At 36.3% G+C, this 25,128-nt stretch overlaps 1 protein-coding gene across 1 annotated transcript in view; it reads left to right on the top strand.

Annotated features, from left to right (window-relative positions):
• Positions 1 to 25,128, top strand: part of LOC127840569 (uncharacterized) — a 124,338-nt gene that overhangs the window by 19,417 nt on the left and 79,793 nt on the right. The window contains exon 3 of the mRNA XM_052368979.1: positions 14,668 to 15,000. Coding sequence (XP_052224939.1) covers positions 14,668 to 15,000 — 333 coding nt within the window. The remainder of the gene's footprint in view (positions 1 to 14,667; positions 15,001 to 25,128) is intronic.

Below are 25,128 nucleotides of genomic sequence, written 5' to 3'. Positions count from 1 at the left end.
GCTTGAGATTAAATAGGAGGTTGCTTTACAGGTTTTGTTTGTTAATGGATTGACTTGAAGAACCCAATTATGCAAAAAGATGCGTCCTGGTGACTCTCAATTGGTTTCAAATAAGCATCATTTTTAGCTCATCTATTTTTTTTTTTTTTAATTATGAGCTATTGTCATCACCTTGGCATCAACGTTGGCGTCCGGTTAAGTTTTGCGTTTAGGTCCACTTTTCTCATAATGTATCAATGCTATAGCATTCAAACTTGGTACACTTACTTACTATCATGAGGGGACTGGGCAGGCAAAGTTAGATAACTCTGGCGTGCATTTTGACAGAATTATGTACCCTCTTTATACTTAGAAAATTGAAAATTTTGGTTAAGTTTTGTGTTTAGGTCCATTTTTAGCTGTACTGGCCAGAGGCCAGCGGGGCTTATGTCATGGTCCTGTGTCCGTCGTGCGTCCGTGCGTGCGTTAACTTTTTCTTTAAACATCTTCTCCTAAACTACTGGTCCAATGCTGATGAAATTTTTCAGGAATGTTCTTGGGGTTACAACTTTCAAATTTGTTCAAATTATGCCCCTACGGTCAAATTTGACCCTGCCCCGGGGGGTCAAAAAATTGAAAATTTGCTTATATAAGGCCTATTTTGTGAAAACTTTAAAATCTTTTCCGTCCATAATCATTGGGCCTAGGGCTACCAAATTTGGTATGTAGTGACATCTTACAGTCCTCTACCAAGTTTCTTCAAATTATGCCCCTGGGGTCAAATTTGACCCTGCCCTGGGGGTTCAGAAAATTGAAAATTTGCTTATATACGGCCTCTTTTGTGAAAACTTTAAAAATCTTCTCATCCATAACCATTGTGTCTAGGGCTACCAAATTTGGTATGTAGTGACATCTTACAGTCCTCGTCCAAGTTTCTTCAAATTATGCCCCTGGGGTCAAATTTGACCCTGCCCCAGGGGGTCAAAAAATTGAAAATTTGCTTATATAAGGCCTATTTTGTGCAAACTTTAAAAATCTTTTGTCCATAACCGTATGGCATAGGGCTTCCAAATTTGGTGTGTAGTGACATCTAATAGTCCTCTACCACGTTTGTTCAAATTAAGCCCCTCGGATCAAACTTGATCGTTCCACAGGGGTCAAAAAATTGAACATATGCTTATATTGGGCCCATTTTGTGCAAACTTTTAAAATCTACTTGTCCATAACCATTGGGCCAATTTCTACCAAATTCTGTATTTAGTGACATCTAATTGTTTTCTACTTAGTTTGTTCAAATTATGCCCCTGGGGACAAATTTGACCCTGCCCTTGGGGTCACAAAAATGAACATATGCTTAAATAAGGCCTATTTTGTGCAAACTTTAAAAATCTTCTTGTTCAAAATTATAGAGCCTAGGGCTACTAAATTTGGAATGTAGTGACATGGAATAGTTCTCTTCTTAGTTTGTTCAAATTATGCCCCTTGGGTCAAATTTGAGCCTGCCCCGGGGGTCACAAAAATGAACATACGCTTAAATAAGGCCTCTTAAGTGCAAACTTTAAAATCTTCTGTCCATAACCGTATGGCATAGGGCTACCAAATTTGGTATGTGGTGACATCTAATAGTCCTCTACCAAATTTGTTCAAATTATGCCCCTGGGGTCAAATTTGACCCTGCCCCGGGGGTCACAAAAATGAACATATGCTTATATAGACTGTGTCACGTAATTATGTATCGTAAGGGAAAAACACAGTAACAAACAAAGTTCATTTCCGTTTTCATCGTGATTTATTTCTGTTGAATATATTCTAACACAACGCTTACTATTGTTTGTGAAATACAATTTTACAGCGCGATGGGCCAACATGGCCACCACGTCAAGAAGACATGACATCTCTCAAAGTTCTTTTCCAAATCTAACAGCAGAATCCCCCTCTTACAACAACACCACAGCATTTTATTCTGAGGAAAATAAAGTCTAGATATGTCTTATCCCATTCTTGATTGGTTGACTGTTACTCTATCCCCGATTTACTAAACCCACCCCTTCGAATAACCCTTCTTGATTGGATGGATGGCTCATGCATCTACCATATGTCACAGTTTGTGATGACCATGTGCAGATAATTTCATTAAGCATACTCGATCTTATAACCAGATGTTCTCTATGGACAAACCACATTGGTAATATGAAACCTAACACTCCTATAATCAATTATGTAAACCCCGATACACATTCAATCCGAACTTGTATCTGTTATGTACCTTGGGAAATTGGAATTACCCTTACATAATTATCATATCTGAATTATGTATTGGTTTGAAGTAATGGTGACCTACGAGCCAAATTGTTAATCATACTAAGATCATGTCAACAGATGTTCCCGATAATTGAACTACATTGGAGAAATGAAACCATACTTCCATAATCAATTTTTCAAACTTCATTACATACCCCATCTGAAGACATCTGTTATGTTAATTCCTAAATATCCACAACATACAGCTACTTTACAAGATGAACTCTCAAATAGTTTGATCACTTTAAACTTTTAACTTCTGTTTACGTATAAGACAGAAATATTGATGTAAATAACCTTTCAACATTTATTACATATCAGTAATTATAACAGTTACTAATTAATTACTCAAACATATTATTCAAATATTTCCCTATTATTAAATCTATCTGTACTTAAATTTCTATCATAAGAATAAACAATATGGATATACCGTTATGTCACAACTATTTTGTGCAACTTTTAAAAATCTTTATGCCCATAACCATAGGGCCTAGGTCTACCAAATTTGGTATGTAGTGACATCGAATAGTTCTCTTCTTAGTTTGTTCAAATTATGCCCCTGGGGTCAAATTTGACCCTGCCCCTCAGGTCTCAAAAATGAACATACGTTAAATAAGGCCTATTTTGTGCAAACTTTAAAAATCTTTTTGTCCATGACCGTATGGCATAGGGCTACCAAATTTGGTATGTAGTGACATCTAATAGTCCTCTACCAAGTTTGTTCAAATTAAGCCCCTGGGATCAAATTTGACCGTTCCAGGGGTCACAAAAATGAACCTATGCTTATATTGGGCCTATTTTGTGCAAACTTTAAACACTTCTTGTCCATAACCATTGGGCCTATGTCTGCCAAATTTGGTATGTATTAAAATCTTAAAGTTTTCTACCAACTACACAAAAATGAACATATGCTTAAATTATAAGGCCTATTTTGTGCAAACTTTAAAAATCTTTTTGTTCATAATTATTGAGCCTAGGGCTACTAAATTTGGTATGAAGTGACATCTAATAGTCCTCTACCAAATTTGTTCAAATTATTCCCCTGGGCTCAAATTTGACCCTGCCCCAGGGGTCACAAAACTGAACATATGCTTATATAAAGCCTCTTTTGTGCAAACTTTATAAATCTTCCTGTCCATAACCGTTGGGCCTAGGGCTACCAAATTTGGTATGTATAGTTCTCTACCAAGTTTGTTCAAGTTGTGCCCCTGAGGCTAAATTGATATATAAAAATGCTCACCATTCCAACTTTAAGCGCCCAGTGGGACGAGGGATAGAAGGAGAAAGTCACATGCTTGCGTACATTTCAACCCATGCGCATTGCACGCTTTTTTTCACATAAAAAACAGTGGAGCGATACAGGGCCATCATGGCCCTCTTGTATTCCTTAAATATCAAAGCTATTGCTTTCATACTTGCAACACTTACTAACTATCATAAGGGGACTGTGCAGGCAAAGATATGTAACTCTGACTGGCATTTTGACAGAATTATGTGCCCCTTTTATACTTAGAAAATAGAAAATTTGGTTAAGTTTTGTGTTTAGGTCCACTTTATTCCTAAAGTATCAAAGCTATTGCTTTCATACTTGCAACACTTACTAACTATCATAAGGGGACTGTGCAGGCAAAGTAATGTAACTCTGACTGGCATTTTGACGGAATTATGGGCCCTTTATACTTAGAAAATTGAAAATTTGGTTAAGTTTTGTGTTTTGGTCCACTTTACCCCTAAAGTATCATAGATATTGCTTTCATACTTGCAACACTCGCAAACTATCATAAGGAGACAGTAAAGGACAAGTTGCATAACTCTGGTTGTCATTTTTACAGAATTATGGCCCTTTTTATTATGTCCCCCACTTTAGTAGTGGGGGACATATTGTTTTTGCCCTGTCTTTTGGTTGGTCTGTTGGTTGGTCTGTTGGTTGGTTGGTTTGCGCCAACTTTAACATTTTGCAATAACTTTTGCTATATTGAATATAGCAACTTGATATTTGGCATGCATGTGTATCTCATGGAGCTGCACATTTTGAGTGGTGAAAGGTCAAGGTCAAGGTCATCCTTCAAGGTCAGAGGTCAAATATATGTGGCCAAAATCGCTCATTTTATGAATACTTTTGCAATATTAAGGATAGCAACTTGATATTTGGCATGCATGTGTATCTCATGGAGCTGCACATTTTGAGTGGTGAAAGGTCAAGGTCAAGGTCATCCTTCAAGGTCAGAGGTCAAATATATGTGGCCAAAATCGCTTATTTAATGAATACTTTTGAAATATTGAAGATAGTAACTTGATATTTGGCATGCATGTGTATCTCATGGAGCTGCACAATTTGAGTGGTGAAAGGTCAAGGTCAAGGTCATCCTTCAAGGTCAGAGGTCAAATATATGTGGCCCAAATCGCTTATTTTATGAATACTTTTGCAATATTGAAGATAGCAACTTGATATTTGGCATGCTTGTGTATCTCATGGAGCTGCACATTTTGAGTGGTGAAAGGTCAAGGTCATCCTTCAAGGTCAAATATATGGGTCAAAATTGCTCATGTAATGTCACTTCTGCAATGTTGAAGCTAGCAATTTTATATTTGAAATGCATGTGTATCTCATGGAGCTGCACATTTTGAGTGGTGAAGGGTCAAGGTCAAGGTCATCCTTCAAGGTCAAACGTCATATAGGGGGACATTGTGTTTCACTAACGCATCTTGTTTGACTTAGTAACTTTAAATATATGGTTAAATTTTTTAATTTTGTGTTTAGATCCACTTTACTTCTAAAGTATCAAGGCTATTGCTTTCAAACTTCAAATACTTTCATGCTATCATGAGGGTACTTTACCTGGCAAGTTGAATTTTACCTTGACCTTTGAATGACCTTGACTCTCAAGGTCAAATTATTAAATTTTGCTTAAATTGCCATAACTTCTTTATTTATGATTAGATTTGATTGATACTTTGACAAAACAACTCTTACCTGACATACCACAATAGACTCCACCCAAACCATCCCCCAAGCCCCCCCCCCCCGAATCACCCCCCCCCCCCCCAAAAAAAAATAATTATTTTATTTTGTTTTGGTTAAAAAACACAATATTTTTTTTTTAACATGGTTAAAAGACAAAAATATTTTTTTTGATTATTTTATTTTTGAAATACCATCCAACCATCCCACCCGAGAATCCTCCCCCCCCCCTTTTGTCTTTTCATTTTTGGAAGAATATGTAATAAATGACTACACACCCACACTATACACCCCCTCTACTTCACCCCTCCCTCCTTTGTGATTGAAATTGAGATAGGTCCCTTCACCTTTAAAAAGAAAAATAGATGCTCTTGTTCAAATTTATGCGTACAAATACACTTGATTAAGCGTTTCAGAGATCCCTGATAAACTATCGATAAACGTTGATAACACAGTATTGCTTTCAAGATGAGGAAACAACACCTACAGAAATAATATGATGGAATAATCAAACAGAAATCGTGTCATTATGTAACCTAAAATGTTTGCCATACTTGTTCAGTCGGTATGGAATTCGTTCTTTAAAGACTGAATAGGCTACTGAAATTTGCCAGTTAGCTACAAGTAACACAGTATGACTTCAATTTTTTATCGAAAAGTATTGTGCTTTGAAGTTCCATATATAAGAAACAAAAATATATTTAAAGACCCACATCTTGTTGTGTTTTTCCCAGGAGGGCAAAGGGGCATGGCGCATTACTTTCAAAAAGGGCATTTTAGCGCGCAGTTAAGGCAAAAAAGGGCAAAAACGTTCCCTGAATACCTGAATTACGGGGAAACGTGTAATCACATCAGAAGCAGTTGTGGAAAAAATAACATATAAACAAGCACATTTAATGGTAATAGATGTATTTAACTTACTATGATTTATATTAATATATTTACCTTGCAATGTACATTTAAGTTCCATGCTGTTTCAATAAACTGTACAGCACGACAAACATAATAAAGCAATATATGCATATGAATCTGATTATACACAGATCCACTAACATATAAATGAAACCATGTTTGTCTTATCCCATTTTCTAACAAAAATCTCGACAGATGTTTAAAATAACATTGCAAGTAAATTGATCGCTAACAATATGCAAACACTCGTTTCTGTGACATACATCCACCAAGTAGATTACAAAGAAACAAATAATGTTGTTGCTATCTAAAACATTTTTATGCATCGTTGATTATCACAGACATTTTATTAATTCCTTCTTAATGTATAATCTCCATCGTTAATTCGTTCGTTTACGACGTTATTTGCCATTTTAGCCGAATCACAATTTAATTCTGTATAGTCCGCCATGTTGATAAAATGTCAAATGATGTAAGCGACAGGTGCGCATAGCAACGTTAAATCGTATACGCCATTCGCATTTTGTGAAATTAGTATACGTCTCAGTAATTATTTCAATAATTAGATCTAATTATCTTAAAGACGAAAACGATAAAGAATACATTTGTTTGTGATTTTAAATGTTATATTGCGTAAAAATATATGTTTTGATAAAACTGAATAATGCATGCAATGCACAATTGCCATGAGAATAACATCGAGTTTTTCATCAAAAGTCTCCGAAGTTATTATTTTATCGTAGAGGAGTACACATTGCCGAGCGAAAAGTGCGCTTGGTATAACATAGCCTCCGGCATTATCGATTGATACTGACACGGGGTTATTCACGCATGACTAATTCACAGCTTTGGAGCAGTCAGTAAGACTTACCTATAAATCGAGCACTGTTATAGATTAAATCTGCTAAATTGATATAGTAGATTAGACGTGACGTCTCTCGAGTAAATCAAGCACAGTCGGAGCGTCACAGACAATCAAGGAAGCTGATTTTGCGGACCAAGTTAGATCATAAGGCAATACAGATGTTATCGATAAGGGCGCGTGGCGAAATTTGCCTTTGAAATAAAGGGCGCATGGCGAAATTTGCCTTTGATAAGGGTAGCGTGGCGATCCGGGAGGGCGGCGTGGCTTTTCGCCATGCTAGAATGGCCTGGGAAAAACACTATCTTGCGAAAATGGGTCTTATGCCATATGTGAACAGCGCAGTTTATCAGACTGGGCAATTGCGCAGACTTGGCTTGAAATACAAAGTTGAAGCGCCATTATGACCCATTTTTGCATGTAGCGGCTCTAAAAGTATGATTTGACTTTGTCAAAAGAAAACTGTGCCTTAATCAAATATTAAAATATATTTTTTGATGGTGAAAAAATGAACTCATATTAAGCCATGTGAGTCTACATGATGTGATCTCCCTTAGTATTATTTTTATTGACAAACATTTATTGGTTTGAATATACATGCAATTTATAAAAGACATTTTATGATGGAATATATATGCGACTAACAAGTGATAAAAAACAACCACATTTTAAACCTTTTTCTTAATTTAATTATTGAAAAAAGAATTTATTCTAACTTTATTTATTATATATTACCGTTTTCGATTGCCATATTCACCAATGGTGATGGAATCTTTCAGCTGGCAAAGTTGAAAATGTAAAAACAAATGTCCATTGTCAAAAAAATCAAGGTTTCTCTATAAATATATGAGTGTTCTCTAATAAAAAAGAGCTCGACCAGCAGCTGGAGGGTGCACGTTGTGACCAGGGCAAGTGTCACCCACAGAAAATTTTCTTGAAGACTTCTCTGAAGAATTGCTAAGCGGATAGTAATTTTTGGTTGGTGGATAGTTGTTTCACTACATTGCCGGAAGAGGAACGGGAGCAGTGAAGGTGGCAGCATACTGTGCTGCATACAGGATGGACTGGGTAGAGATGCATACTAGGATTTGGAGTGGTGGCCCTTTGTAAAAGTGTGCCAGGACGTTGGTTCTTAGTACACTCAACAAGCTTGGGAAGCCCTTCTAGGGTTCGGGTCAACAGCTTGTAACAGCTAGAGAGGCCACAAAGGCGGTGCAGCGCGCGAAGAGCGGGAAGAATGTCTTTTTTTAATTGTCATTACTCCCTTAAGTGTTTAATCCAGGCTGTTTTAGCGTGGCGTGGGGATATGCGCTTTTTTTGTAGCACCACGCTGCCCCCTTTCAAGGCCATTTAGCGCCACGCTTCCCTTTCCAAAGGCCACCGCCCTGCCCTTTCATGATCACCCGCTGTTGTGCCCTTATTGATAACATATTTATTGCCCCTTGACCAAACTTCAAAACCGACAAGTATCAGAGAATGGCCCCAAGGCAGCGAAGATTCGCGCGGTTTTGATTTAGTCATGCGTGAATAACCCTGTGTCAATATCAATTGATAATTTCGGTGGCTTTGTTATACCTTGAGCACACTTAGCGGTAATGTGTACTCTTCCACGATAAAATCGTGGACATCAACTTCGGAGACTTGATGAAAATCTCAATACTATCCCCGTGCATTTCATGCATAATTCAATAATCTCAAAGCATTAATTGCACGTGTAATTATATTATATTAATATAAATTTTGCAAAACACAAACAAGTGTAATGTTATTCGTTATCGTATTTAATTAATCATTGAAACAATTACTGAAACCAGGGATCATATTTTTTGTCGGTCCTAGACCGATTGGGGTCATGAAAGACCGATTGAAAATCCTAAACAGTCGGTCCAATTCTGTCATGACATTCATAAAAACCAACGTAATATCTATAAGTTCCCAATAAAATTCGCTATTCAAGATCTGTCTGGCTAAAACTTACCATCGCTAATCCCTTTATTGCCCCCAATTAACAACCTGCTTTTGCTACTCGAGTGCACCAGTGTTGTTTTTGACACATTATCGGTGATTTATCGGCAATTATTGATTTTATCAGGCATTCACAGACACACCACAGTGTTTTTATGATAGGGGTACTCTCTAATTGCTATTGAAAGATGTATCATACAGAAATAAACGCCAATGACACTATTGTACCACCTAAGGTTTTACAACCTGTCAAAACACCGATTGTGTAAATCAAACATATTGGATGCTGACCAATACGGTTGATGTTTCACATAAATTAACTTTTGTTTTCGACTGATTGTCAGAAAATAATTTGTAACATATTGCATCAATCTAAATTTAGAGTTAATTGACGATTGGTTAAATTAGAAAAGTGCGCGATGAGCTCACTTTGCGTCACACGATTTAAATATGTTCAAGGGGATATCCCTGTACCGATTGGATGTCAAATCGAGTCATATTGGGAAACCCCACAATTCAGTTTATGGAGTGTGTTTACTTCCATAGAATGGAGAACGCTGTGTTCACAAATTTCTGAAACACATGTATCGTCAAAATTGGGCAGAAAATTAGAGTTTTTGTAAGTAATATACTGACTAAAGTTGGAATGATTGATCGTTTTAAGTGTCCTGCTTTTTTATCAAATTTCCCGACAAGTTTTTATGGATTGTCCCGCTTTGGACATGGAAAAATCTATCTGGCATGTATGGATTTCGGATGAAATTTTTCGAATACTTTTTCCCTCCATTTTAAATCCGGACCGATTGATGTTGTGGGAAAATATGATCCCTGACTGTAACCCAAACTGCGAATCGCGTATAAGGCGGACATATTATAGGACGTTACATTGTTATGCGCACATGTCGCTTACATCATTTTAATTTAGAAGATGGCGGACTACACAGAAAATAAATTGTGACTCTCGGCAAAAATGGAAAATAACGATCGAATTAAACATGGAGATCATACATTTAAAAGGATTAATGAAATACCTGTGATAATAAACGATGTATAAAACGTTTTAGATGCCAACAACATATTTATAAGTAATTAAGCAGAGGTTATGTCATGTTTTCAAATTGTTAGCGTTCAGTTTACTTGCAAAGTTAAAACATCTGAAAAGATTATCGTTAGAAAATATGTGAAGACAAACATGGTTTCCTTTATTATGCCTCCCTTCGAAGAAGAGAGGGTATATTGCTTTGCTCATGTCGGTCGGTCGGTCCGTCCGTCCGTCCACCTGGTGGTTGTCATACGATAACTCAAGAACGCTTGGGCCTAGGATCATGAAACTTCATAGGTAAATTGATCATGATTCACAGATGACCCCTTTCGATTTTGAGGTCACTAGGTCAAAGGTCAAGGTCACGGTGACTCGAAATGGTAAAATGGTTTTTGGATGATAACTCAAGAACGCATACGCGGCCAACAGGGTGAACTCTGAACAATATAACTGAAGCAACTGGTCTGTAATCCTAAATCTATAATTATCAGTCCAATGAAACATCATCCTTTGAGTAAAATAAAGTGGATCAGTAAAAATATTCTCAAAATATGAGATTTTTTGTGTATTTTGTATATTAAATATTGTGTTAATGTTTAATTTTGTTGATTAATATAAGTATAAGCAAGACAGGGGAGGTAATACACTATTATATCTTTCTTATATACAGGGGAAACAAATGCAATAAGTTTAAATTTCATGTTTAATAAATAGAGGATATTTGTTCATGTCAGTGTGAGATCATTTGTTATTTTTTATGATCACATTTTATTATTACTTTGACAAAACAACACTTACCTGAATACCACAATGGTTTCCACGCAAACAATACCCCACCACGCCCCTACCGGAATCCCTCCTCCCCCCCCGAACCTCACCCACCCCCAAAATTATTTTTTTAAACATCATCTAATAAATTACCACAACCCACATTATACCCCCCTCTCACCCCCCTACCACCCCCCCACCCACCCCCCAATTTTTTTTTTAAACATCTAATAAATAACCACACCCCACATTATCCCCCCTCTCACCCCCCACCCCCCCTCACCCCCCCTAACCCCCCCCCCAAAAAAAATATTTTTTTTAAAACATCTAATTAATTACCACACTCCACATTATACCCCCCTCTCACCCCCCACCCCCCTACCCCCCCCTACCACCCCCATCCCCCCCCCCAAAAAAAAAATTTTTTTTAAGCATCTAATAAATTACCACACCCCACATTACCCCCCTCTCACCCCCACCCCCCTCTACCACCACCCACCCCCCTACCCCCCCCCCCACCCCCCTACCCCCCCAATTTATTTTTATTTGTTAAACATCTTATAAATTACCACACACCCACATTATACCCCCCTCTCACCCCAACCCCCCCCCCCAAAAAAAAAATATAAACAAATTGTTTAAACATCTTATAAATTACCACACACCACATTATATACCCCCCTCTCACCACCCACCCCCCCTACCCCCCACCCCCCCATTTTTTTTAAACATCTTATAAATTTCCACACCTCACATTATACCCCTCTCTCAACCCCCCCCCCCACCCCCACCCCCCCCCCAATTTTTTTTTATTTATACATCTAATAAATTACCACACACACCACATTTTACCCCCTTCTCACTCCCCCCTACCCCCCTACCCCCCCCATCCCCCTCCCCCCCAAAATTTTTTTTTTTTAAACATCTAACGAATTACCACACCCAGCATTATACCCCCTCTCAACCCCCACCCCCTACCCCCCGTCATCCCCCCCCCAAAATTTTTTTTTTTTTTTTTAAACATTTCATAAATTACCCCACACCACATTATACCCCCCCTCTCACCCCCGACCCCCCTACCCCCCCCGCCCTCCGCCCCCCCCCCCAAAAAAAAAAATAAAAAAAATAACTCTTAAACATCTAATAAATTACCACACCCCACATTATACCCCACCCCAACCCCCCTCCCCCCCCCCCCCCCCGCTCCCCCCCTCCCAAGAATTTTTTTTTTTTTTTAAACATCTAATAAATTACCACACACCACATTATACCCCCCTCTCACTCCCCCCTACCCCCCCCCGGCCCCCCCCCCCCTCAAAAATATTTTTTTTTTTAAACATCGTATAAATTACCCCACCCCACATTATACCCCCCTCTCACTCCCCCCTTGATCATGTCTGGCAGATGACCCCTATCGATTTTCAGGTCACTAGGTCAAAGGTCACGGTCACAGTGACTCGAAATAGTACAATGGTTTCCAGATGATAACTTACATTAGGTTAAAGGTCAAGGTCACAGTGACAAAAAACGTATTCACACAATGGCTGCCACTACAACTGACAGCCCATATGGGGGGCATGCATGTTTTACAAACAGCCCTTGTTTACACAAAGCTTTCAGATATTGAGTTGATTTTTGGTTTGTGAGTCTACCTATATGACCCACTTATGAAGTGTGAAATTTGTTCTTGTCCATTGATTTTTAGCACACCTGAGTACATTGTGCTCATGGTGAGCATTTGTGATCACCTTTTGTCCGACGTGCGTTGTGCGTCATTAACATTTTGCCTTGTGAACACGCTAGAGGCCACATTTATTGTCCGATCTTCATGAAACTTGGTCAGAACATTTGTCCCAATGATACCTTGACTGAGTTTGATACTGGGTCATGCTGGGTCAAAAACTAGGTAACTAGGTAAAAAAAACAAAAAACGTTGTGAACACTGTAGAAGTCACTTTTGATGCCCAATCTTCACTACACTTTGTCAAAATGTTTGTCTTAATGATATGTTGGTTGAGTTCAAAAATGGTTCTGGTCCATTTAAAAACATGGCCACCATGGGGCGGGTAGTATTCCTTATATGGCTATAGAGAAACCTTGTGAACACTCAAGAAGTCACAATTTTTGCCCAATCATCATGAATCTTGGTCAAAACATCGGTTTCATTGATATCTTGGAGTAGTTGAAAATGGTTCGGATTGGTAAAAAAACATGGCCGCCAGGTGGGGGGGGTCATTTTCCTTCTATTTTTATCGTAAAAAAAGCTTTTGAACACTCAAGATGCCACATTTTTTGCCTTAACATCATGAAATTTGGTCAAAACATTGGTTATGTGGATATCTCGGCCGAGTTTGAAAATGGTCGTGATCAGTGGAAAAACTTAGCTGCCAGGGGGGTGGGTGGGGCAGTTTTCTCTATATGGATATAGTGAAAACATATGAACACCGTCTAGAAGACACATTTTTCGTCCAATATTTATGAAATTTGGTCAAAACATTGGTTATGTGGATATCTCGGCCGAGTTTAAAAATGGTCGTGATCAGTGGAAAAACTTAGCTGCCAGGGGGGTGGGTGGGGCAGTTTTCTCTATATGGATATAGTGAAAACATATGAACCCCTTCTAGAAGACACATTTTTCGTCCAATATTTATAAAATTTGGTCAGAACATTTGTTACGTTGAAACCACGGTTCAGTTCGAAAATGGTTCGGGTAGGTAAAAAAACCTGGCAGCCAGGGTGTGTGCGTGTCTTTTTCCTAATATTTATATAGAAAAAAAAGCTTGTGAACACTCTAGAAGTCACTTTTTTTTCAATCATCATGAAACTTGGTCAAAACATTGGTTTTATGGGCATCTTGGTTGAGTTTGAAAATAGTCGTGATCAGTGAAAAAACAGGGGGTGGGGCAGTTTTCTCTATATGTATATAGAGAAAACATGTGAACAATCTAGAAGACACATTGTTTGCCCAATGTTCATGACATTTGGTCAGAACATTTTTTTTCCTGGATACAACGGTTGAGTTTAAAATGGTTTTGATCCATTTAGTAACATGACCGCCAGGGGGAGGGGGGGGGATTTCCTTATATTTATATACTAAAATAGCTTGTGAACATTTTTCCTTATATGGCTATTGTAAAAACTTGTTAACACTCTTAAAAGTCACATTTATTGTCCAATATTCATGAAACTTGGTCAGAATATATGTTTTTATGGTTACGAAAATGGTTCCCGTCTGTTGAAAAAAAATGGCCGCCAGGGTGTTCACTATTCATGAAAGTTGGCAATTTTGAAAGTTCATGACATCTTTGGCTGCACAGAACAGGATAGTTCCTTTGAATCTAAGGTGAGCGACTTTGGGCTTTTCAGACCCTCTTGTTAGTGAAGTTATGGGCCTTTGACTTATTGAAATTATCTGTACTAGAATCTTTTTCTGGAGGTTTTTTACGCAAAGCTTTCAGATATTGAGCTGACTTTTGGTATTTGAGTCTACCTACATGTCTTTCAGATGAAGTGTGAGCTTCGGTTTGGTCCATTGATTTTTGGCTAACTTATGGGCCTTGTTTTCTCTAAAATAGCTATTGTGGGACTTCAAAGCACAGTAGGGGACATTGTGTTTCACAAACGCAGCTCTTGTTACCTATGGCATTTTTACCACTAGCATATTTACCTTAAACCGTTAATACAGATTAGCACTGTCAACAATTATGGTGTCACTATTGAAATTGTTGCCAATTTTGAATATGTGTCACATTTGCGTTTAACAGAGAAACCCCTGATATATCATAGAACTTTTTGTATCTTAGGGGAAACAGTTTTTCATCTTGTTTTATTGATACGTTATGTTTAAATTGTTTATATATTCTGTTTATTCAGGTGAACTGAACTTCTTGATTGATGGATCAACAATAGAATTAAATGAAAATGTGGTACTACAATGCCAGGATACATCAAAATCAAGAAGTATCGCTTTCTCATATAAAAGTGAGACTGGCACAATATTTAACAACTTTGTCAGCTGCGTCATGACACGTCCATGCACAATATCAGATTCTATAAAGTATAGCTCTCAGAAGAATGAGACAAACGCTGCTTTCAACGAGTTTAATGCCACTATAAAGAGTTTTTCAAATAGTTCCTTTGGATGCTACAGATGCCAGGATTTGACTGACACATCAATATACTCTGAGCATTGCATACCATATAATGGTAAGAAAATTTCAGTTTTCAATTTTGAGCTTGGCTTTTTTACAGAACAAGAAGCTTTTAAACTTGCTCTCGGCTAAAACACGGTATTGGTGCTGAAAGTAGTCTCACTCAAAAAAATGAAATTGTAGATACAGCATTTACTTGGTGTTATTTTTAAAGCTCAAGGTATCCCCTACTCAAATCAAGTTGAATTTGATTTGATCATGCATGCATTATTTTTTATGTCCCCCTTCGAAGAAGAGGGGGTATATTGCTTTGCTCATGTCGGTCGGTCTGTCGGTTGGTCTGTCGGTCCGTCCACCAGGTGGTTGTCAGATGATAACTCAAGAACGCTTGGGCCTAGGATCATGAAACTTCATAGGTACATTGATCATGACTTGCAGATGACCCCTATTGATTTTGAGGTCACTAGGTCAAAGGTCAAGGTTACAGGTGAAGGTCACAGTTACTGGAAATAGGCATTTTAAGGATTTAGCATGGTTCAAACAAGGGAAACAACTACCGTTTATGCATGTTCTTTTGTTACAGCATTTGCCTCCCTTGTAATTTATTTAAATTTTACCAAATGTAAGGATAACTGCATTTTTGTAATGCATTGTATCAATAAACATCGGGCAAAAATGAAATTTAGGTTGCACCACCACCACCACCACCACCACCACCACCACCACCACCACCACTCCCACCACCACCACCACCACCACCACCACCACCACCACCACCACCACCACCACCACCACCACCACCACCACCACCGTTGTTCACAGTGACAAAAAACGTATTCACACAATGGCTGCTACTACAACTTATAGCCCATATAGGGGGGCATGCATGTTTTACAAACAGCCCTTGTTTATCTAACATTTTCATCCTATGGTATAATACAAGTTACAGACACTACACTAGTCATATAACATGCAAGAAAACTTCAGATATTTTCACTTTAACATCAACTACAGGTTATTAACTGTTGAAATAAAGCAAAAAACCAAAAGTGATTACTATCTTAACAAAAAAAATCAACGCATTAATTAATCAGGTATCAGACCAAAAGAGAACCAAGCAAGCAACTTTTCTATAACTTTTATTATAGACCCACAAGATAGCTAATTAGGCATTTGTCTGAAACCAGGAAGTATATTCAAACAAAAAAAATCGAAACGATTGGTTTGAAAAAGCATAAGTTTTCATAAAAGGTAGAATTGCATCGTCATAAGTTTGGTTACAGACACTTCCAAAATATATGATTCCAAAAACAGTTGCAGAATGGCATAAAGCATTAAAAATGCACTATAAAAGCAAGTTTACATAAAAACAGTGACTTGAACATTATATCAAATGATTTTTGATCTGTTAGAATTTTAGTTAAAACACATTTTTTGTGTACATGATCTGAGTTGGTTATAGACACTACACATGGGGTAACAATAGCTGTCCAGGAGACGTGTAGCTTGACAATTCTCAGTGCTGGGCACATACAGGTCAAAGAAGACTAATCTGACATTATGAGTTTGGCATCTCATATGAATTGGCACACCTGTATAGAGTTTCAAATTAATATAATCTAGAATTTCATTATGCAGCAATAAGCATTACCAAATAATGTGCGGAAAACTTTCCAAACATTTCAGTGTAAAAAAAATGTAATTTTGCAAGCAGCAAATCAGTGATGTATTTATAACCCTTTGTTACTCTAGCTATCAAGATAATCACAGAGAAGTTTAAGCTTTAAGTAATGTTTGCCCTGCATTTGAATTTGCGAAGTCCACTTTCAATAATATCTCTGGATCTTGTGCGCTATAAACAAGATGACATCTATTGATTCCTGTAAACAGTCATCTCTTCCAGGCCAAATTTGCTTAACTTTCAAAATAAATGTATTTCAAACTGATTTCTGTTCCAAAGCAAACACTAAAATGTCCTTTGATATCATTCTTTTGCTCTAGCCTAGCAGCTACGAAGGCATCATAGTTGTATTTTAGCTTCTCATATTTTCGTTTGTTCTCCCAATGCTTAACCTTCATGCATCCAAACCTAGTCTTATTTTATCTATTCTTTTTTGCTTGATTTATCTTTGCTTCCTGAAACAAAAACGGAAACAAAATTCATTTTCCTTTCTTCAAAGTTTCTGCTACTAATTAAAGTATAAGAATGTAAATTTATATACATGTAGTGTAAAGCATACAGTGCGCATGTCTTCATTGATCCATTCATAAGCAAAGAAAATGATTAAATGCAGCCATTTGGATCAAAGTAAAAAACAGAAGTTACTTCAGACATGGTGAAAACTCATCACTTTAGCTTTAAAAATGATTGCATATGCTCTTTGATAGCATGAACAATAATAAGTTAAATGTGTAGGCATTGTAGAGTCTGTAACCATATGACCATCAAAACAAACTGTTTGATATTGTGTCTGATCTCAGTAAATTCTCAAATGGTTTTGTTTGGATTTACTGTTCTCATGATATTTAATGCAAAAAACTATGTTTCCAATTGCATATTCTAGGAGATAATTGAAAAAATGCCAGTTTATAGAAAGCTACACTATGAAGACAATTTATTTACATTATTATGATAAATATTACAAATTTCAGACAGAAAATGTCTAAATAATGCACCTTAGACATCAGCAATGTAATACAAAATACAATTTTGTTTCATTTTACTCACATATAACAAAAAAGGTTTAAGGCTTACAGAAGGAAGTTAGTGGTTACAGACACTACAAATTTTAGCGTAGCATAATCAAAATGGTAGATACATACCTGAGTCATTTAACAAGAGGTTTAAATTTGTTCTTGTCTTCTCTCCATATTAAAGGGTTGTATCATCGTAAAGAACACAGACATATTTAGATAAATCATTTTAGAAAAAGAAAATTAGGTTATATTGTTCCTAAATAAATTGTTCATAAAATAATTCCACAAGAATGCTTACAATATTTCATCCCGAGCTGTCTTGCATTACCTTTTTTTGCACATTAATCTATTGCACAATGTATGATGTAACATTCCAACATAAAAGATGGAACTTTCTCATGAGTAAAACAAAATATTTATGAGAAATAGAACAGGGATTTTTTTCCTTCATTTTTTACACATTTTTGTAGTGTCTGTAACTTTTTTTAAGTAGTATTTTTTCAATAATGATAATATTTTAGCAAGGCAAATTTCAGCCAACTTAGACACGACATGAATACACATTAGCAAATGTCTTATTTATACTTTTGCATGCAAAAACTTCTAAACTATTGCCACATAAAACTTTCAATGGTTACAGACACTACAGAATTTTAAATAAAAAGATTTACCAATGAACTATCATTATTGCTAAAACCCCGGCTTATCTAGTAGTTTGAATGGGTTTTGTACTTATCCTAATACATAACTGAATTTTTTATGTTAATACAAGTTTAATTTACTGAAATTTTGTACCAATAATTGGAGTATAACAATAAGTATATGTTTGAATTTTAGTGTTGAAACAAAATCCCTGCTGGTAGTATTTTACTTATAAAATCCATAATATTTTACCTATTTCATTAATTCAAGCAGCAAATCGTACCGGATACAAGTCTGTGTAAGATTATACCAATGTTTGCATCATTTGTTGCTGATATCAAGAGCATTTCTCATTTAAATCAATAGATTTTTTCAAGTGAGACTGCATAACGCTAAAAAAAGGCCATTTTTAGAGCATGTTTCAAGGTATATCTCAAGAACGTGTAGCACTAGCCTCTTGAAATTTTCAGGAAAGTAAGATGGGTATATGCCAGTGTAGTGGACCTTTAGAATTAATTCCTATCTTGTATATTTTCTCTTAGCCATGGATATAACATAAAAAAATGCAAATTAGCACCAATACTGTGTTTTAGCCGTCTGGGCATCGGCGTCAGTGTAGTATTCTAAGCTAAGTTCAAGTTTATGGTAAGGTAGTTTCTAGGGAATGGCTTCATGGATTTCTTTAAAACCTGTAGTCCTCTGATTAAAATCACCCTTATAGGCCTTGTAAGTCTAGTTTGAAATTTGTCAAAATTAAGGACCATTTTAATGGGTCTCGCTAGGATTTTCAAAGAGCAGTCCAGGGACTCCTTTCTTAAAAAACAATTGCCAAAAGGAATCCCATTGAATATTGCCATGCATTTTCGAATTTTCAATAAAGAAATAATTTAAATAAAAAATACATATGCATAATATAATTCTTTGTTTTTAGCTCACCATGAGCATATTGTGATCAGGTGAGCTAAAAACAATGAATACTATTATTCATATGTTATTATTTGTTTGATCGCCTTTTGTCCTTCTTCAGACTTGCGCTGTGCGGCATCAACATTTGCCTTGTTTATACTGTAAAGGCCACATTTATTGTCCGATCTTCATGAAAGTTGGTCTGAAGATTCGTGCCAATAATATCTTGGAGGAGTTCGAAAATGGTTCAGGTTGGTTGTAAAAAAACATAGCTGCCAGGGGGCGAGGCATTTTTCCTTAAATGGCTACACTACGCGACCGATGATTTTTGCCTAATTGGCGGAGTCACTATGGACAGTTTGATTTTTTATTGGAAAATCACCGAGATTGCACGTGATTCGTCACTCTGCTGTTGCGCCAGTGCAAGATAATCTTCACGGTGATTCCCCGCAATTATGTGGTGATTTGCAGCGATTCGCCGTGATCGCAGTGGATATTGGTGACATTGATGATTCGCCATTTCATGCATATAAACCGAATCGTATAGATAACTGTATACATACTGCTTTTCTAATATTCACATTTATCCGATAATCCAATATAAGTACAACATTACTTAAGAAAAAATAATGTTAAACATTTATGACGATAAATATGTTAAAGAATTTCATAATCACAACCATATGCCTACGCCATTTTTCAGAAGTGTAAAGAGTACAGTGCATTATGGGACACAGCTTTCATTGGACAAGCAAATTGAAATTTCGATTGAATGCAATACAATCATGTACAAAAAATGTTTTATTGCGTAATATGCGGTCATGTAAAAAACGTGCTTCCCGGGGACTTTCTGATAACGGGTAAAAATGAAAGTGAATATCTGTTAACAGCTACACTACGTGAGCATGTAATAAATAGAGGATATTTGTTCATGTCAGTGTAAGATAGTTTGTTATTTCACGAGTGATCATAGAAAATATATTTTCATGAGTGGCGCAGCCACGAGTGAAAATATTATTTTTCTATGATCACGAGTAAAATAACAAACGATCGTACACTGACATGAACACATTTTCGGTGTCTTTTATGCCCCTTTTTCAAGAAAATAATTAACAGCTGTTTCCCTTTTGCTGAAAAGTTACCCTTTCTCGGAGTTTCTCCCGTGGCGTGCCTCAATACATTGATATGACGTCATTTTGTTGACAAAATTACATCATTTTGTTGGCAAAATTATGTCATTATTCCAGGGAATTTCTTCAGTTAAACTCTTTTACAATGTAAATAAATGGTAAAAAAAGCATAAAACTAAAAGAAAACGTGTTGGATTCGGTGCAATATTGATTTTGTTTCACTCTTGATCATAGAAAAAATATAAACAAGGATATAAACAAGGGAAGTACATCTTGATATGATAATCTAAAAATAGGAAACGGAATTCCGAAAAAAAAATATTTTCCTCGGTGAAAAGAACATTTGTGTTATTTTCACTGCTGTTATTTCACTGCAAAAATGTCATATTTTATCATCAGGTTTAAAAGAAATCATCTGGATTATCTTATTCATTTTTCTTACACTTACTGCTCTGATAGGGAATACATGTAATAAACACTGACTCGCAAGTTTTTCACACCTTTATTGACATTACACAACAGATTAACACCAATAAGATGTCGAAGGTTGTTTAACATCTAAGCGATTAAAATCGGTTAAATGAACGGATAAAGCAATGAAGCTGTAATCTTCGCCATCTTTGTACCGGATTTCTGAATTTCAGATTTCCAGTTTGCGAAGTCATTTTTTGCCAATTCCCAATGAGCCTTTATTATTGCAATGTATAATGTTAGTGTATATGTTACATGTAAGTGTAACAGTCAATGCAAATCACAAAAAAAGGTGAATCACGGCGGTTGGCGATGAATCGCGCTGATTGCCTTACAGTGTGGAATTGCCGAGACATTACCCAAATTTTCTTGTCGCTCGGAATCACCAGGATTTGTCACGTTGCATCGATCGCGGTGATGCGAGATGTATGCAAAAATCACGGGTCGCATAGTGTATAGTAAAAACTTAAAAACACCCTGAAAGTCACATTTATTGTCAAATCATCATGAAACTTGGTCTGAAAATTTGTTTTAATAATATCTTGGATGACTTCCAAAATAGTTCTGGTCTTTTGAAAACCATGGCGGCCAGGGGGCAGGGAAGTTATTTTTATATGGCTATAGTAAAACCTTGTTAGGACTCAAAAAGTTACATTTATAGTTCACTCTTAATGAGCCTTGGTCAGAACATTTGTTCTTATGATATCTTGGGCTGCACGAAACATGTAAGTTCCTTTGTATCTGAGGTGAGCGACTTTGTACCTTTCAGGCTCTCTTGTATAATAAACAACCCACATAACACCATCTCATATTTAAATGTCAAACAATATGCACATTTTATTTTATGTGCAAAACATGTACATTTCTTCAGATTGTCGTTTTTCGGATAGTTTATTTTCGTTGCTTATAATTCATTTTAGGCGTTTTTTATAAAAAAAATAAATAGACATACATGTAGGAATAGACATGCAATTATACGGTCTATGTTACGATTCAAGGTTCAACATCAGAACATATTTTTCATTATTAAAAGCATTTTGACTCAAGTTTGCCAATGTTTGAGGCATTCTGATATTGAGTGGCACAATATACCAACCCTGTTATTTGATCAAAGGGCAAGGTTATAATTGAAGATCAACTATTAGAAATGTTAGAAACTGTGTCCAATGTTAACTGATTCTTTATCTGCCAGTACATGCTTGTTGCTTAATGACAATTTCATATTTCTTAATGAGAATTTTTATTGCTTGTTGCAGGCCTCGACATTAACTTTTGAAGCCATTTGTCCGGTCGGACAAGTAGACCAAAATTTCACTTGTCCTGACCAAAAAGCAACTTGTCCTGACCATTATATCTTATTCTGCTCAGTACTTTGCAAAATAATGAAATTATACATCATGCTCAAATCATAAAGACTTTAATCGTTCAAAATACAAGTACATAACTGTAGGCAAATTCAATAAAAAAAGAACTGACTAGAATAACAGGAAAACTCAAGATTATTGATTTTTAAACATTATAAAAAGCCATAATACCTGACAAAAACTTGTGATTTTGAAGACGAAAAACCAAAGGAAAGCAGATTAGTCATTTTTAAGCAGACGACATTGTACTAACGAAAACAAACCACAAATGGGAATGATGTCGTAAAATCATTCTAAACATAGAGATGACGTCACTACGTTCATTGTCTGTAAGATCGGTGTGTACCGGTGTCGTAAAATGCATAATTTTTTCAAGGGAGAATATTCCTGCTATCTTGGCGAAGAAAAAGGGTTGCTTCCTTTGTGAACAGTACGGTGTAGTGTCACATGGAACTATCAGAATATCTCGCGCTTTGTCGTTTAAACGTAAACAAAATATAATAGAAAAAGTTTTTTGGTTACTCCACAGAAATAATGGATTTAAGGGCATTTTTTCTAAGTTATTAAATTATGATGACCACTTGTCCCGTCTAACTAGCAAATTATTTATTTACTTGTCCGGACTAACAATTTGGTTGTCCCGGACAGTCGGACTACCGTTAATGTCGAGCCCTGTATTGACAACTCCACTTTGACATATTATAACTTGCATTTGAATTTTGTTAAATTACAATTGTATGTTTGTTTCTTGCATTTGCTGTAGAAACAATTAATTGTTCATGCGTCTTAAGGCTTATGTTCAGTCCCATTATGAATGCTATTTGTTTTTGGTGTAATGGAATTTGCTTTTGGCTTTGCAATGAAATGTTAATTTATACTACTGCTATTTACTTATGTGCTTTTCTAAAAGCTTTTTACTTTGTTGCTGCTTTGATGATCTTTCTTTGCATGTACAGCGTTACCTTATTACATGGAACAAATAATAAATTTGACTTTCTAGTGCAAATAATTCTACAGGGAGACAACTCTTGCAGGTGTTCGATAATTTCCGATGTGTAGACTACTTTTGTCCAAACAATTATATTGGCATTCAAGCTTGTTTTGCTGACAGTACATACCGCAAAGAGATGTATTCATTCAGAACAGTTTATTCTAAAGAATATGATTTTTATGCAGATTGCAAGACATAAAGACACTTGGACGCATGCCCACGTGGTTAATGTGATACTCACATGTGCGTGCCTTTAAACGTGTGTGCAGGAGTGAGCGGGGGTTGTGTTTTGTGTGTTCATGAGTTTTTCCATGCTTATGATAATTGTGCCAGAATATATTGCAAAGCCCAATTTTTACTTTGCAAGATCATAAGGGGAGTGGGGAAAACCCACCTGTCCAGTATGTGAGGAGCAAATGAACCTACATGCACTGACTGATCAAGTCCGCCTATATGAGAAGCAAATGTTCAAAGCACTACTCTAGCTTGATAACCATGCGATACTCAAATCTGTCCTGACAAAGTGATCAAACACTTACAAAGGTTGAATGTTCTGAGTACTTAGTAATTGTTAAATGAGAACTTTAGCACTTTGTGCACTGATTGCAAAATGGTGGGAAAAATTACATTCTGGACAATTAACTGGTAAATTGACTTTCAACAACAAAATTGTGGCCATCCTGTGTTCCTAAGATTAAACTACATTCAGTTACTTATATGAGCATACAAAATTGCTAAGATAAATATTACTGAAGACATCATGAACAACAATGTGTTTTAATTTTTGTTTTGAAACGTTTTTTTTTATTTTCTGAGTTATTTTAGCATAACTTCAAATTCCGCGCTTTAAAAACAGTTCTCAATATGTTATCCCCCGACAGATGGCAATTTGCACAAAATGCTTCAAACTGTTAAAAAGATGTGACATAAAAAAGTAACATGCTTGAAAGACATTCATAGACATTCCTTGTGTTCTGCGTTACATGAATGCAATTCCCAAAATTAATATAGCAGTCCATTTTTCAACCATTACACGCATTTAAATAAAACTTACTTATAATCACTTAACATCAAACAATATCATAACATATAAATTTTCAAAATAAAGAAACATTTGACAGTTAACTACATTCTTAAATATTGTAAAAAAACAGTAGATTCTTTTTAGAAAAATAATTTGTATTAACTTCATATTTTGTGCAATATTGTATACTTGATTATTTTAATTGTACAATTCTTCTATTTGTCCTTCAAATTGAATGATCTTATGTATTAATATTTATATTTTTGCAATTTCTCTGACATACATGCCATACGTCCCGGATTGTCCGGGAAATGAAGAACGTGTCCAGCGGTCCCGGAAATTTGTCAAATGTCCCGATTTTACAAAATCCATGAATACATGTACCTTATCTTAGGCTTAACTGCACCTCCAATCTCTGTTCCCACTAATCCGCAGCGTCTCCATGGCAATGCCAACCCGAATAGGTGACTACACTACGTGTCAAAATCCATCAATTAACAGGGGTCCTGTTATCATATCGATTGTCTCACGTTCGCAGTCAAACCGAAAAGGCGCCATTGTTTAATGTGGTTGTTAATTGGCTTCAATATACTACGTTATAATTTCCCTCTGCGTAAGGGCAAAGGAGTTGTTCACACATCTGAAGATTCGTGCGGTTGTGAATTAGTCATGCGTGAATAACCCCGTGCCAATATCAATCTATAGTTTCAGTGGCTTTGTTATACCAAGCACACTTATCGGTCCGTATTGTGTACACCTCCACGATAAAATTGTGGACAGTTACTACGGAGACTTTTGATGAAAACATCGATGTTGTCCTCGTGGAAATTGTGCATTTCATAATTCAGTAACATGTACTTCAAAACATTTATTTTTACGCGTGATTAAATTATTTAAAAAAACACACACAAAATGTGTATCTTTATCGTCTTTAAGATAATTAATTATTGAAACAATT

This window comes from Dreissena polymorpha, chromosome 8 (assembly GCF_020536995.1).
Source record: "Dreissena polymorpha isolate Duluth1 chromosome 8, UMN_Dpol_1.0, whole genome shotgun sequence".
Classification (NCBI taxonomy): domain Eukaryota; kingdom Metazoa; phylum Mollusca; class Bivalvia; order Myida; family Dreissenidae; genus Dreissena; species Dreissena polymorpha.
Note: the sequence above shows the minus strand (reverse complement) of the source record. Positions and strands in the feature narration are given on the sequence as shown.